The sequence below is a fragment of the Ailuropoda melanoleuca genome, chromosome 9 (genome assembly GCF_002007445.2).
Source record: "Ailuropoda melanoleuca isolate Jingjing chromosome 9, ASM200744v2, whole genome shotgun sequence".
Taxonomy (NCBI): Eukaryota; Metazoa; Chordata; class Mammalia; order Carnivora; family Ursidae; genus Ailuropoda; species Ailuropoda melanoleuca.
Genome location: NC_048226.1, coordinates 9395202 through 9409841, shown reverse-complemented (window position 1 = coordinate 9409841; position 14640 = coordinate 9395202). Strand labels below are relative to the sequence as shown.

General features: G+C 39.5%; 1 protein-coding gene across 19 annotated transcripts in view; it reads left to right on the top strand.

The window, feature by feature from the left end:
- The window catches only part of AKAP13 (A-kinase anchoring protein 13), a 326662-nt gene that overhangs the window by 226345 nt on the left and 85677 nt on the right, over window positions 1-14640 (top strand). For all 19 annotated transcript variants that reach the window (XR_004627692.1, XM_034667905.1, XM_034667904.1 and 16 more), the window contains 2 exons: window positions 4135-4210; window positions 9158-9294. Coding sequence is in view for 18 of the 19 variants with exons in the window: in XM_034667905.1 (XP_034523796.1) it covers window positions 4135-4210; window positions 9158-9294 (213 nt within the window). In the remaining variant the exon portion in view is untranslated. The remainder of the gene's footprint in view (window positions 1-4134; window positions 4211-9157; window positions 9295-14640) is intronic.

Below are 14640 nucleotides of genomic sequence, written 5' to 3'. Positions count from 1 at the left end.
CTGTCATGGTAGGAATATTGCCATCACCCCCAGCGTTCCCTCCTGTCTCCTTGCAGTCATTCTGTTCCTCAGTTGAATCACTAATATGCTTCCTCACACTACTTTTGCCTTTTCTAAAATACTGTATAAATGGAACCATACACTAGGTAATGTTTTTTGTCTGTTTTTTTGTTCTTTTAACATCATGATCTTGAGACTCACCCATGTTGTTTCTATCAGTGGTTCATTCCTTCTTACTGTGAGTCTGTTGCACTGTATGAATGTACCACTATTTGTTTATCCATTTACCTATTGACAACAAGTTGGGTTGTTTCTAGTTAGGGGCTATCATGAGTTAAGCTGCTTTGAAAATTCCAGTAAAATTCTTTGTGCGAAGATACGTTTTGTTTTTCTTGGATAAATACTGGTCAGTGAGATTGTTGGGTTAAGTGATCTGTTTGACATTATAAGAAATTGCTAAACTGTCATCTAATGTGGCTGTACTATTTTGCATTCTCCCGGCAATGTGTCAGTGCTCAGTTGCTCCACATCTTTGTCAACACTTGGTATTATCAGTCTTAATTTTAACCATTCTAATAGATATGATGGACTGTTACCTCTTTGTGGTTTCAATTTGCTCTTTCCTGATGATTAATGATGTTGAGCACCTTTTCCTCTGTTCTTTGCCAGTCATATATATTCTTTGATGAAATAATTTCTCAAGTCTTCTGCCCATTTTAAAAGTGTGTTGTTTGTCTTATGGCATTTTAAGAGGTTTTTCATTGTTATTGAATTTTAATATTTATGCATTTTAATAATTTATATTTTAATATCATTTATATTACCAGTCCTTTAGCAGATAGAACCTGTGTAAACATTTTCTCCTAGTCTGTGGTTTGCCTTTTTATTTTCCTAACCATGCCTTTGAGGAGCAAAAGATTTTAATTTTGACATAGTCAATTTTTTCAGGTTTTTCATGTGTGCCAAGAAATCTTTGCCTGACCCAAGATCACAAAGAATAATTTCCCTCTGTTTTCTTCTAGAAGTTGTGTAGTTTTAACTTTAATATTTAGGTATATTTTTAGTTCATTTTTATAGTTGACATAAGATTTGAGATTTGAGGGAGATTTGGTTTTTGTTTGCATGTGGACATCCACTTGTTGCAGGATTATTTGTTCAGAAGTCTGTTCTTTTCCTGGTTGGAATACCACTTGGCATCTTTGTAAGATATCAGTGGGCCATGTCTGTGAAGTACTATTGTGGATTCTCTCTTATTACATTAATCTAAATGTTTGTCTTTATGCCAGTACCACACTGGCTTGATGACTATACCTTCTATAGTAAATCTTAGGATCAAGTAATGATCATTTGGGGAGAATTCACAACTTAACAGGACTGAATTTTCTGATGTATAAACATGCTGTCTCTATTTAAGCATGCTTTAATTTTCCTCATCAGTGTTTTGTAGTTTTTAGAATACAGGTCTTACTCAGATTTTCTTAATTATTTTATATTTGTTGATGCTATTGTAAATGGTATTATTTTATTTTTGATTTTACTCTTTAATTATTCACTGCTAATATATAGAACTAGTGCTGCTTTTTTATGTATTGACTTTGTATCTTGCAGCTTTGCTAAACTGACTTATTCTGGCAGCATTTTTGTAGATTCCTTAGGATTTTCTACATAGTCAATCATGCTATCTATGAATAAAGGAGGTTTTACTTCTTCTTTCCGAACCTATGCATTTTATTTCTTTTTCTGCTTTGCTGCATTGGCTAGAAACTCCTGTACAGCGTTGAATAAAAGTGATGAGCATGGACATTCTTGCCTTGTTCTTGATCTCAGAGAGAAGGCATTTAGTCTCTAACCATTATGTATGATGTTGACTGTAGGTGTTTTGTGTATTTTTTTTTTTTTAAATAGATACCCTTTATCAGGCCAAGGAATTTCATTTGTTTCCAGTGTTCTATGAGTTTTATCATGAATAGATGTTGAATTTTGCCCAACACTTTCCTACATTTCTTAATAATCATTAATTTGTGGAGTTTTTGGTCTGTTAATAAATTGATTTTTCAGCATTCCTGGGATGAACTTGGTCATGACAACGTGATCTTTTTTCTATGTTGTTGGATTTAGTATCTTAATTTTTATTCAGGATTTTCCATCTGAGTTCCTGAGGGATATTAATTTATACTTTTCTTATAATGTCTTTGTCTAGTTTTGGTGTCCAGGTGATGCTGGACTCATAAAAATGAGCTGTATGTTCCTTTCTCTTCTATTTTGTGTAAGAGTTTGTGTAGAATTGGTATTATTTCTTCCTTAAATGTGGCATTCACCACTGAAGTCTTCTGGACCCGTAGATTTGCTTATAGCAAGGTTTTTAACTGAATTCAGTAGTCTTTAATAGAATAAAGGTATTCAGATTATCTTCTTGAGCAAATTTTGGAAGTTTGTGTCTTCCATGAAATGTTTCCATTTAATCTAACTTGTTGAATCTGTTACAGTAATGTTGTTCATAATATCCCTTTGTTATCCTTCCAATGTCTGTAGGATCTGTAATAATGACTACTTTTAATTCCTGATACTTGCAGTTTTTAACTTCGTTTTTGGTCAATCTGGGTAGAGTTTTACTGATATCATTGATCTATTCAGGGAATCAGCTTTTGGTTTCATCGATTTTTTTTTTCTTTTTCTTTTTTTCCTAAGATTTCGTTTATTTGTAAGAGACAGAGAGAGGCAGGCAGGCAGAGGGAGAAGCAGGCTCCCCGCTGAGCAGGGAGCCCAACGTGGAACTCGATCCCAGGATCCTGGGATCATGACCGGAGCTGAAGGCAGACACTAAACGGACCCCCACCCAAGCGTCCCTGATTTTATTTTTCTGTTTTCTATTTCATTGATATCTGTTCTTTGTTTTCCTTATCTTTGCTTTTCTAGTTTCTTAAGGTAGAAGCTTACATCATCAATTTGAGGCCTCTCTTTTCTAATATAGGCATTTAATGTTACAAATTTGGTCTAAACACTGTTTTAGCTTTGTCTCACAAATTTTTATACGTGATGTCTGAATTTTTGAGTTCAATTAATTATACAATGATTCTTGAAGATTTCTTCTTTGATTCATGGATTTTTTTAATAAGTTTTTGTGTGTTTTTTTGTTTTGTTTTGCTTTTTAAATGTTTGCGGTTTTTCCAGGTAACTTCTTATTTTGGTTTCTGATTTTGATACTGTTGTGGTCAGAGTGAATATGTAGTGTGACTTTAATCCTCAAATTTGATACTTCTTTTATGCCACAGAATATGATCTTCTTTCGTGAATGTTCCATGTGTACTCAAAAAGAATGTGTATTCTGCTGTTGTTGGGTGAATTGCTCTGTATGTGTTGGTTAGATCAAAGTGGTTGGTAATATTTTTCAGGTTTTCTGTATTAACTGATTCTGTGTCTACTTGTTTTATCAGTTATGGGGAGAGGACTGTTGAAATCTCATGGTAATTTAAAATATTATTTTAAATTTAATGGAAGTAAATGGTTATGATGTGAATAAGATGACCAAGAGCTGTAAAGGCTAAATTTTAAAAAAAAAAAAAAGGCTTAGTGGAATGTTTTCTTCTTAATATGCATTAAGATTGCTGTAGACTTGTTTTACTTTGCCAGTCGTGTCATTTACGACCTCAGCAACCCTGCTGAGCTTACTGTTTGGATACAAGTAATATAAACTTCTTGTAGCTATTGTGGGGAGTAAATTAATAATTACATAGAATTCTTAATCTGATCCCCAGTAGACAGTAACTCTTAAATACATAGAAATTATTTTTGTATTTTTTAACTTGCAAATAAAGATACCAAATACATATTTTAATCTTCGATGCATTGCATTTGTTAATTTTTTTCTTTTTTTAATATTTCACCCTTGGCCTGCACCAGGTTTTCTCTTTATCTTTTTCCTGTTGCTTTTATTGGAGCCTTAATTGAGCATAGCGTGCCTTGATTGTATTGTGGGAAGGATTTTTTCTTCTTGTCATAATTTTACTCACTTTACAATAAAGTATTAAAGAAAAAGGTTGGAGTGTTGGTACAGTACATACACTGCAGCAGCTATAAAATCATCCCACGTTTCTTCGCTGTCTGAAAGTCGATCTGTTTTTTCTCTTCCTTCAGATAAACCGAGAAAGCTGGTGTACGATAAAGCCGTGCCCTGATGCAGCGTCTCTGTTGGCCCCCACACAGAGCCCAGGTGAGCGGAGTGTTCCAACTTCCAGTTGCTTGGATAACTGCATCTGAAGTGTCCGTTTTTCACACTGCAGTCCCCCTCTGATCACAGACCGCTTTCGGAGACCTGTCCTTCCTTATCGTGCCATGCAGTGGGTCGGAGGAGAGGGTGTGTGTGATTTAGGTTTGTAGGCATTTTGTCTCAGCTGAGAATGGGTAGTGTCATATAATTAACCTAAATTTCATTTTAGTAGTGAGTTTTCATGTGTGGCTTTCTGACTGATCACTTCTTTGATCAGCGTAGATGTGCACATACATAGGGTCATGGTTCCTCAGTCTGGTCAGATTATAAATATTTGTTACTAAGAACTAAACCTGTGGCTCTCCATTTTGGCTGCACATTGAGATTATCTGGGGAGCTTTAGAAATAATACTGCTACCCAGGTCCTGCTCCCAGAGCTTGTGATTTAATTGGGCCTGGGGTGTGAGCTGGGCCTCAGAATCTTTGAAGGCTCCTTTGGTGCCCCCACTGCACAGCAGGACTGAGAACCATAAACTTTGGCAGTATTGTCAGCAATTGAGCTTTTCCTTAAACACCCATGAGGTATTAGTAACAACAGGTGAGGGTCAGCTGCTAATACCTGGCTTGTTAATGACACAGTGCATGACTTGTGGGTAGTTAAGATGCCCAGCTTTTTACCCAGGTGTAGCCACTAATTCACAGTGACGTAAGGAAAGTTCCCTAATGTCTGTGCGCTGTGTTGTCTTCCATCTCTCAAGAGTTACTAGCTGTCCTCAGTGGGGGGTGTTGCCTGAATGACATGGTGCCGTGGGTAACTGTCAGTTCTCCTCCTCGTTGTTGCAGCCGCCTGTGAGTGTTGGTAATTTGCACCCTGGGCTCTTGAGTCGACTTGACTCAGCAGCACCTCTGTTTACCTTGACGGGTTTTACTGACCTGCTTTAAGATTGCCTGAATCCTCATTGACTGGTCTTTATAGAAACAGTGTAGCTGTGGGTGTCCTGCAGCAGTATTAAATCGAAAGGCAAACTGCCCAAATCCTTTATCTCCAAGAGGTTTCCTGCTGATTCTCAACTCTTTGACTTTACTCCGAAGGAAGTGTTGGAGACAGATAGGAAGACTGTTCTTCCCTAGGTTTGTCTCGCGTGGAGGATATTATGCTATAGTTGTGTTTGGGGTCTCTGCATGTTAGATTGACCCTGTTCACAGATTTAGCTGACAGTTAGACCCCACCCAGCCCCCTAGAATCTTCTACTTTAAAAAAGTATACGACTTACCATATCTTGGTTCCTTGAGCTGTTAAGGGTGTTTTCTGAAAGTATAATTACTCCCAACCATCCAAGCAGTGAAACCGTTTGCCTTGTAAAGGTTAAATGTGGAAGGTTCTCCACACACTAGAGTTTAATTTACTCATTTAAAGAAATGAATTTTGAACCCCTGAGCATTTTCCCCAGGACATCCTTTTGAATTTTATTGCCAAACCCCTCTTCATACTCGAAATCCAAGCGTAACTATTTTGGTGTTTTTGGGGTGGGTCTTTTTAACTCTCCGTGTAACAGCATCCAAGATCGGAATTATGCTTTGGAGCCTCAGACCTGAGTTTTTTATTTTAGTAAATTTTTTGGTGAATTCTAGGCCCTTTGAATGTTGGAGGTTTCGTTTATGTTAAGAACACAGCTCAAGAGAGCAATAGTGTAAAACCAAGTAAGTTAACATGTTTTAAAATCACTCTGGATATTCCTCCATTATGGATAAATACAAATTTATTTAAGTACAAATAAGTACAAATGCATTATGATTAGCATGGTTCAGCAAATCCCAGTGGGCACTGCTGGTAGTTTTTCCTGTTTTTGCCTGCTATAATTTGTTTGCATATATATAATTTTAGACCCAAATGACTAGAGAGCATCTTAAAAATGACACGTTTTGCTAGCTTTTAAAGAAGTTAATGTCTCAGGACATGAACGTTTATAGGCAGATTTATATGTGAGTCATAAAACAGGACTGGCCCACGTCAAGGTAATGTCCTTATCAGATATTTGCACAGTATAGGTTAATAACGAAGCCTGCACTTCATTGGGTGTGTTTATGTGTGCAAGGGGCAGAGTGCTGGTTACTATTTGCATAAATTCTTTCTAACCGTCTCTCCAACTCTTTTAGGGAGGTACTAATCATCCCATTTCACTGGTGTGGAAATGAAGGCTTAGGGTTAAATGACTTCTTGCCTGGGATCTTTCTACTAAAAGTAGGCGGAGGGAGATTTAAGCCAGACGGGACCGACTCTGAAACCACCGTTCTTGCTTCTACCTGCATGTGCTGCTCTATCTTATTCATTAGGAAGAGGGCAGGTAGGAAGGCCTGGGACACACGGTGGGGATTAGCTTTGCCTTTAGGGCCCCCCCTCATTTGTGGGGTTTCATGATGGCTTATGGTCTTTTTCTCCCCCTTGTTCCCTGTTTGCTTACTCTTCTCCCCCCACTGCTCCCCCCCCCCACTCGACAGGATTATATCACACAGCAGAGTCTTACCCCAGCTTGATTTATGGTGCCTTGTAGTGCTGGCCCAGATTTATTTTCTCGGTGAACTATTCCTACAGGGGCTGAATCTGGATCTTCCCTGTGAATTTTCCATCAGAACGTCTTCAGTTGGTTTGTGTTCCAGTCAGGAACTGGGACGTGGTTTGTTTGTCTGCCATCTGGACTGTCAGCAGCCAGTATAGTTGCTGTGACAGCCCTTTTTTTTCTTGGCCAGCCCCCTGTTTTCCCCTCAACCATGAAATGGAGTTTCTGATTTTTCCAAGTGGGGAAAGGGGGAGCAGTAGAAAGGTCACACCCACCAACTCCACCTAGGTTAGTGCATACTATCTGAAATTTGAGTCCAGAATACCCATGATTTCCAGTCTTTTAAAGGCAGTGCTATTCCCATTGAATGAAACACTCAGAAACAGTGTGGACCAACCAAGATTGATATGGACTAGGGTCATATTTAAATTGAAATATTTTCAAATTAATCTGTGGACCGCACCTCTGCTCCTGGTGGCATCCTTTATGTACTTCTGTGTTGAAATTGTCTCTTAATATGTCAGTTTCTACTACAAGGTTGTAAACTACTAGACACACATACACAGATTAAAAATTTCTTTTTATTTGGATAATCCCCAGCACCTAGTCAAATACCTAACTGCTGACAGACCAGGTAATTTTATGGACAAGCAATTCATGACCTGTATACCAGTACAATGCTTCTTTGACCTTTCCTCTAAAATTCCCAGCTAATCCAGGGCAAATAATTTATTAATATCAATAATTAGCTAATTCAGGTAAGACGAAACTTCCTCTTCTCATCCCTCAGCACATGCACACGTACACACACACACGTGCACACACACACACCCACACACACAATTACTGTCCAAACATAGACCCTGAGAATTTAGAGAGACTTTGGGGCTTATCTAATCTCTACTTCCCCTTCTGTGTATGCATCGTTTCTGAAACCTCTTGACAAAGCCGTTCAGCCTTTGCTCCACCCCTTCTGGTGAAGTGACAGTGGTTACTTTCTGAAATTGCCAACCCATTGCCCAGAAGCCGAGTTATAGCAAAGCTCTGTGGCTTCTACTCAGTGGGCTTTTTGTTCTACCCCTGGAACAGCACAGAGCAAACCTGCAGCTGCCCTTAGACACATTTTCTTCAAGCTCCTGTGCAAGCCACATGGATCTCGAGTGTTTCCACTGTTGTGACCTCATCACTGTGTGTGCATTTCTGTTTATCAGTGTTTTACTTTAAATGTTACCTAGGGACAAACATCATCCTGTGGGTGCGGTCTAGCTGTCACGTAATGGCAGGACTGTCCCCATTTTGGACCTGGGTGCACTGTCCATTAATAGAGTCTAAAACCATCGGGATTTTTTGTTTTGCTGTCATCTTGTATTGACAGCTCCTCTTGAATCTGCTTTCAACCAAAACCTCCGGGTGGAGTTCTCGTGACCTGCTAGGTAGCCAGCTGATCGGTTGTGTCCCACCTGCAGAGTTGATATAGGTCTGTCTGACGCCCATATAAAAATGCTAACTGGAACGGAAATGCGTCACTCTCCAGACTTCTTGAAGGAGGTTGATATCTACCTACTAATTGACTTTCTTTGGGCTCTTGGTTTTACCACATACAAATATTTTTAATTCTGTTGCTACCAGGTCATATGTCCCTTTTGTTTACAGAATTAAAAGAGAAAGTGGGTTAAAATACCTTGCTAATTTCAATATGCTAAGTGTTTAGAATTCCTTGATCTACAGCATAACACTTCTGTCAAGGCCCCCCTCTGTCTGATTCAACAGAGTCCCTATGCTAGGTATTGAGCTGAAGACAGCTTCTAGATGATACATTTCTCTTTAGTGCATTATTCCCCCAATATCAGATCTATTTAAGGTAGAAGTTAAACAATTATATTTCTCTTATTACTCAATAAAACCCATAAGTGTAATACACTGATATTTTTATTAGATATGCTCCCCCTCCTTTTTTAATCCCAGTATTTGGCTAGATAACAAGTTTCCAGAAAGAACTTAAGTCTTAGAAATTTGGCCATAAACCCTATCTCATAGTTTCCTAATAAAGGACTTCTGATTTTAGTAGCAAAAGAAAATATTTTCTAACTACCAAGAGGAAAAGGTATTTACCACTTAAGTACCTAAATATAGATGGCGTTATGGTTCTAAATTACCATTTTATTTTTTTGTGCCTTTGGTTTACGTGGCAAACTCATGGTTGTCCTATAGTAACAGTCACCCTAAAATTGGAATACCAGAGTTAAAAGTGACTAATCTGACTGTGTCCTTTACAGCTGCTTAATACTGGAAGACAGGAGAGGTTAGTTGGTTGACTGACAAGGCGAATTGCTGGAATAAAAAGAAAGTAAATTTTTTTTTACATATTGGTTGAATACATTTTCTTTTTCAGAATGTGAGAACTTCCTGGAGGTTGGACTAGGCAGAGAGTGTGCCTCAAAACAAGGTGTCATCAAAAGAGAATCCGGCAGTGACTCTGACCTCTTTCACTCACCCAGCGAAGAAGTGGACAGCATCATCTTCCCCAAGGTACTGTCGGCCTCAGGACGCGACTCCTGCCAGCCGTACTGAGCGTCTCTCCAGCTCTGTGTGATCCTAGAGAAGAGTACATCCTCCCTTTCGGAGAAGCGAGCTCCAGGTGTCAGGGGCTTAGAAAAAGGCATCGGCCACTTTATCTTCTGTACAGTTGTCTGGTCACATGCAGGTTTTGAAGCCTAAAGAAATGGGTGTTCCTTTGGTGTGAATTAAGTCAGATGAAGGTGCATACTTTTCAGTGGGCAGGAAGGGACCGTAGCTCAGACTATATAACACGTCATGTGTATAGACTAATCGTAGAGTCATTTCTGATTAATGTGTTTAGGCCTGAAGCTCGCTGCCCAGCTTGGTGATGTCACCCCTCCTCATCTAGCCTTCTTAATTGGAACTTTCTAGATCTCTGCTGGGGAACCCAGACTGTCTTCTCCCCAGTGAAAAGCCAAGCCCATGCACATGAGTCACTGTGTATTTTCATATAATTTGAGGCTCTCTAAGGGGTCGGGGAATAGGGGCGGTTTGCTTTCTTTTGCTTACGTTTGTATCTAGTTGCAGCGAGTTCTGTTTTGTCTCCTGAGAAGAATAGCGGGCTTTCCCACAGCAGGATCATAAGCGGTACTCAGTCATAGGCCACCCGTGGTTGTCTTAATCGTGAGGGGGTTGAAGGGGCAGAAACACAACAGCCGGAAGGCGGCTTTGTGAAGGCTTCATGACGACCCTGGAGAAGTGATAAAGGGCAGTTGGGTTAGACCTTGTGAGGATGCTGTCCCATAAGTTATGGGAGAGGCTTGGTGTCCTGGGATTCTGGGCTAGAACATACTTAAAGCCTCTGTAAATGTACCTTCAAACACTTTCTTTTCATTTTTGTTCAATGGCTCTCATGTGCCCATTTGGCCTCCCCTAATTTCTTTTCCACCGTGTTCCTTTTGCTCGTGCTCACTGTCTTCCAGAGGTCCTTGGAAAAATTTACAGAACTTCAGGATTCCTGTCACTGTTACTCACAGCGAATTGATTCAGTGAGTTCTGTAAAGTAAAAAATATGCACACTGGGGAGGTCTGTCCTTCTCTGAGGTTATCTAGGAAGAGGGAAAGTATGATGATTTTTTTAAATAATAGAATTTGGGTAATTTCCACTGTGATTTTGAGGTTTTCATTGTAAGGACTTCTGAACCAGCCCCCAGCCCCAAGGGGAATGCCATTCTGAAGGGGCATGTCTCAGAATATTTCACTTGTGTCCCAGATAAACAGATAATATCTCTTAGTTCCAGCTTTAAAATCAAATCACTGACAATCACCGAAATTGGGTCATAAATACATGGGGATTTCTTAAACATTTATGTGTGTTTGAAATTTTTCATAGTCAAAAGTTTTGAAATTGCAGAGTCTTCTTTAGGAAATACTTGCTTGCTCCCTGCTAGGTGCATGACAGCTTGTCCCTGGACGCTCCCAACTCTGCAGAATGGTAGTGATTTCTGGTCACTAAACTCGGTGATTTTCCCAGCTGAAGAGAATTTGAATTTCCTGTGTTCTGCCTCCTTAATCAAACTGCCAAAAACATTTAGATTGTTCATACAAATGGCTGGTGCTAGATTTGGCAGTTTTTTCGGGATGACTAGACAGATAGCATTGTTAGAGTTGAAGCATACTCCCCAAACCAACTTTTACCCACATTTCATACCCGAGTGGCTCAGAACAATCAGAAATGGTGGCTGTACTGTTGTCTCTTTGTGCACTCACGGAATGTCACATGGCCTAGGGCACGAGGTCTGGAGGGTTCTTCCTCTTAGGTATCTCCACTTGCCCAAAGTTGTTTGTGGCCAGGAGAGATTTTGCAATAAAAGTTTTCTCTAGCATTCATAAAGCCAAGGGTTTGCATATGAAAGGGAAAAGGGGGACAGAGAGAGAGACAGGCTAATACTTAACAAAGTGGTTACTATACACTCGACACTGAACTGAATTTTTTATAATATCTGTTATCTCATTTCGTGCTTCCGACAACCCTGCGAGGTGGTTTTATCCTCATTCAACTCCTGAGGAAATGCGGGCTCTGATTGGTAGAGAAGTGTAGTCCAGATTACGCAGCTGGTAAGTCACAGTCTTGAGATTTTACGTAGGCCTGACTCTCATATCTGTTCTCTGTTACTTTGCTCTCCATCTCCAGACCCCTGCTTTAATAGCCAGTGATTTACACAGAAGCAGGGTGGTGGCAGACAGGCCATTGGCAGCATCCATCCCTCACCATCTGCCTCACTGGATGCTGTGAAACATCACCCTGTCCCAGAGTGCCTTCCCCTCTCCCGTCTCTAAAAAAATCATCTTTGGGCAAGGCATCACAGTATTCTTTTCTGTGAACCTTGAGTAGTGGGTTAGGTCACTTCTGTAGCCGTGTGTGTGACCCTGGCCTCAGAGAGGTCTCTTCAGCAGTCTGCGGTGTTTGTCACAAACTCTTCACCTTAACCTTCTGTTTGCATTCAGCCTGCCTTCTGGTAAATATGGCTCGGATGAGAGGAGCTTCCTGATTACTCTTCTAAATATTTGCTAGTTCTAAGGTCTTCTCCACATAAAGTTTAGATATTTTTTTTTTTTAAGATTTGTTTATTTGAGAGAGAGAAAGAGAGCACAAGTGGGGCAGAGAGGCAGAGGGAGAGGGAGAAGCAGACTCCCCACTGAGCAAGGAGCCCGATGCAGGGTTGGATCCCAGGACTCTGAGATCATGACCTGAGGCAAAGGCACACGCTTAACTAACTGAGCCACCAGGTGCCCCTAGATGATGTTTTTAAAGTAGGAAGAAATGGGCTTTTTCTTGGCACTAGCAAAGAAAGAGTGACCATAAAATATATATTCTCGGCCACCCTGTTATCCAGAAGGTTAATTGAAGTCCACTAAAATACTGATAGTCACTGTCTCTTTTCCCAAAGAGAATTAGATGAAATAAAGTGCTGACACCTTGTTTTCTCTCCAGGTTGTAAAATGTATCCACAATTAAGAAAGTCAGAGTAACTCCCCTAAGATGCTGAGCCTTAAGGGAGCGTCCTTTCTTTCGTGTGCTGTAGTTTGCTCTCAAGTACTTGATCACCAAGCCAAAAAGTTTTTAGCTTTTCAGGGATAAAAGTCATCATACTTACAGAATCCATATTAGAAAAACTATTATTATTTATGCACAAGTACTGAAAACTAATTTTAATTTCAGAACTGTGAAACAGGTCATTATCACATGCTTAAGATTCTTAGATAAATTATTGCACGTTAATGGATTAAACATTTGGCACATATTAGGTGTTTAAAATGTGAACTGTTATTTTTCAAGGCACATGGCAGAGCGCCTTGTGTATCATAGACAACAGTTTATAAATATTTGATGAATAGGTTATTAAAAATTAAAGGACTAGTATTTTGGCAATATTAAACATTCCTTCAGGTGTAGTAATAAGATAGTGTGTAGTCATTTTTATATTTATATATTCATATGTTACATAATGTTTACCCCTCTGTCTGTACTTACATATTATCTGTCTAGTGCAACTCTTGGTTAAGAGAGCCAGTCGGGTATTTTCCCCCAACGTTTTATTGAGAAAATGCTGAAACAATCAGGGAGGTTGGAAGAGCTGTGCCATGAATACCCACCACCTGGTTTCTACCATTAACTTACTACGCTTGCTTTGTCACACACGTGTGCATGTGTCCTTCCTTTTTCTACTCACCAGTCCATCTAATTTCTTTGTTGCATTTTTAAACAAGTTACAGATAACAATCCACTTTTACCCCTAAATACTTAGAATTCAGTACGTGTTAATGGAGTTGTTTTATTGTTTGTTATAAAATCTACACACAGTGAAATGCACAGTATGAAGGCTCTACCACTCACTGACTTTCCCCTGAGCTTTACTGAGTTATACTTGACAAAATTTGTACGTATTTAAAGCGTACAAGAGGATGTTTTGATAGACATACATTGTGAAATGCTTACTACAGTCAGGCCAAAGTGTCTGTCACCTCACAGGATACCTTTTTGTGTGGGTGGTAAGAACACTTGTGATTTACTTTCCTAGCAGATTTCAAGTATACAGTATGTTGTTAGTAACCGTGGTCATCATGCTGTGCATTAGGTCTTCAGATTTCTTTCATCTCCTAACTGAAAGCTCGTTCCTTTGACCAACATCTCCCCGTTTCCCCGCCCTCCGGGGAACCCCTGTTCTACTCTCTGTTACTATGAGTTGCCATTTCTGGTTTCCATATAGAAGTGAGAGCATGTAAAAGTTGTCTTTGTCTGGCTTATTTCACTTAGCATGATGCCCTCAGGGTCCATCCATGTTGTTGCAAATGGCAGGATTTCCTTCTTTTTCTTTTTTTTTTTTTTTTTTTTTTTTTTTTTTTTTTAACTCTGAGGAATATTTTCTTGACCTGTTCAGCTGTCCGTGAACACTTAAGACGTTTCCATGTCTTGGCTACTGTGAGTAATGCAGATACCTCTTCAAGACAGTGGCTTTATTTCCCTTCAATGTATATCTACAAGTGGGATGTTGCTAGATTATTTAAAACAGTTCTAGTTTTAATTTTCTGAGGAACCTACATACTATTTTTCCATAATAGCTGCACCTCAGCAACTTCTATAACAAATTCATTCATCTTCATAACCCAACCCCCCCCCCAACCCCTGTATGGATCAGCCTACTGCCTTCACTTTGGGAAGCTTCCTTATGCCCCTTCTTAGTCTGTCTCCTCTTCAACCCCCTGGAGACAACAACTGCTCTAATTTTTTCCCATCACAGGTTAGTTCTCTTTATTTCAGAGCCTCATACAAATGGAATATAAATGTCATTATTTCTATTGGGCGGATGAGTGAGACTGATAGGTCATATGGTAGGTATAGGTTTCGTCTTTAAAAAATTGCCAGACCTTTTCCCAAAGTGGTTGTATCATTTTACATTCTCACCAGCAACCTATGAGAGTTTTGGTTGCTCCATGTTCTTACCGACACGTATAATTGTTTTGTTTCGTTGTCACTTCAGCATTTCTGGTGCGCATTAGTGGTAGCTCATTATTGTTTTGATTTACATTTCCTTGACGACCAGCGAGAGTGGTAAACACATCTTCATGTGTTTATTGGCCACTTGCATATCTTCCTTTGTGGAGTGTCTGTTCACGTTTCTTGCCCATTAAAAAAAAAAAAAACAGGATTGTTTGGCTTTCTGTTGTTGAGAAGGAGGAATTGTATATGGTATCCTGGATACCAGTCCTTCGCTAGATTTATGTTTTGCAAATACTTTCTTACAGTACATGGCTTCCCTCTTTGCTTTCATAAATGTGTCTTGATGTACTGAATGTTTATAATTTTGGTGAAGT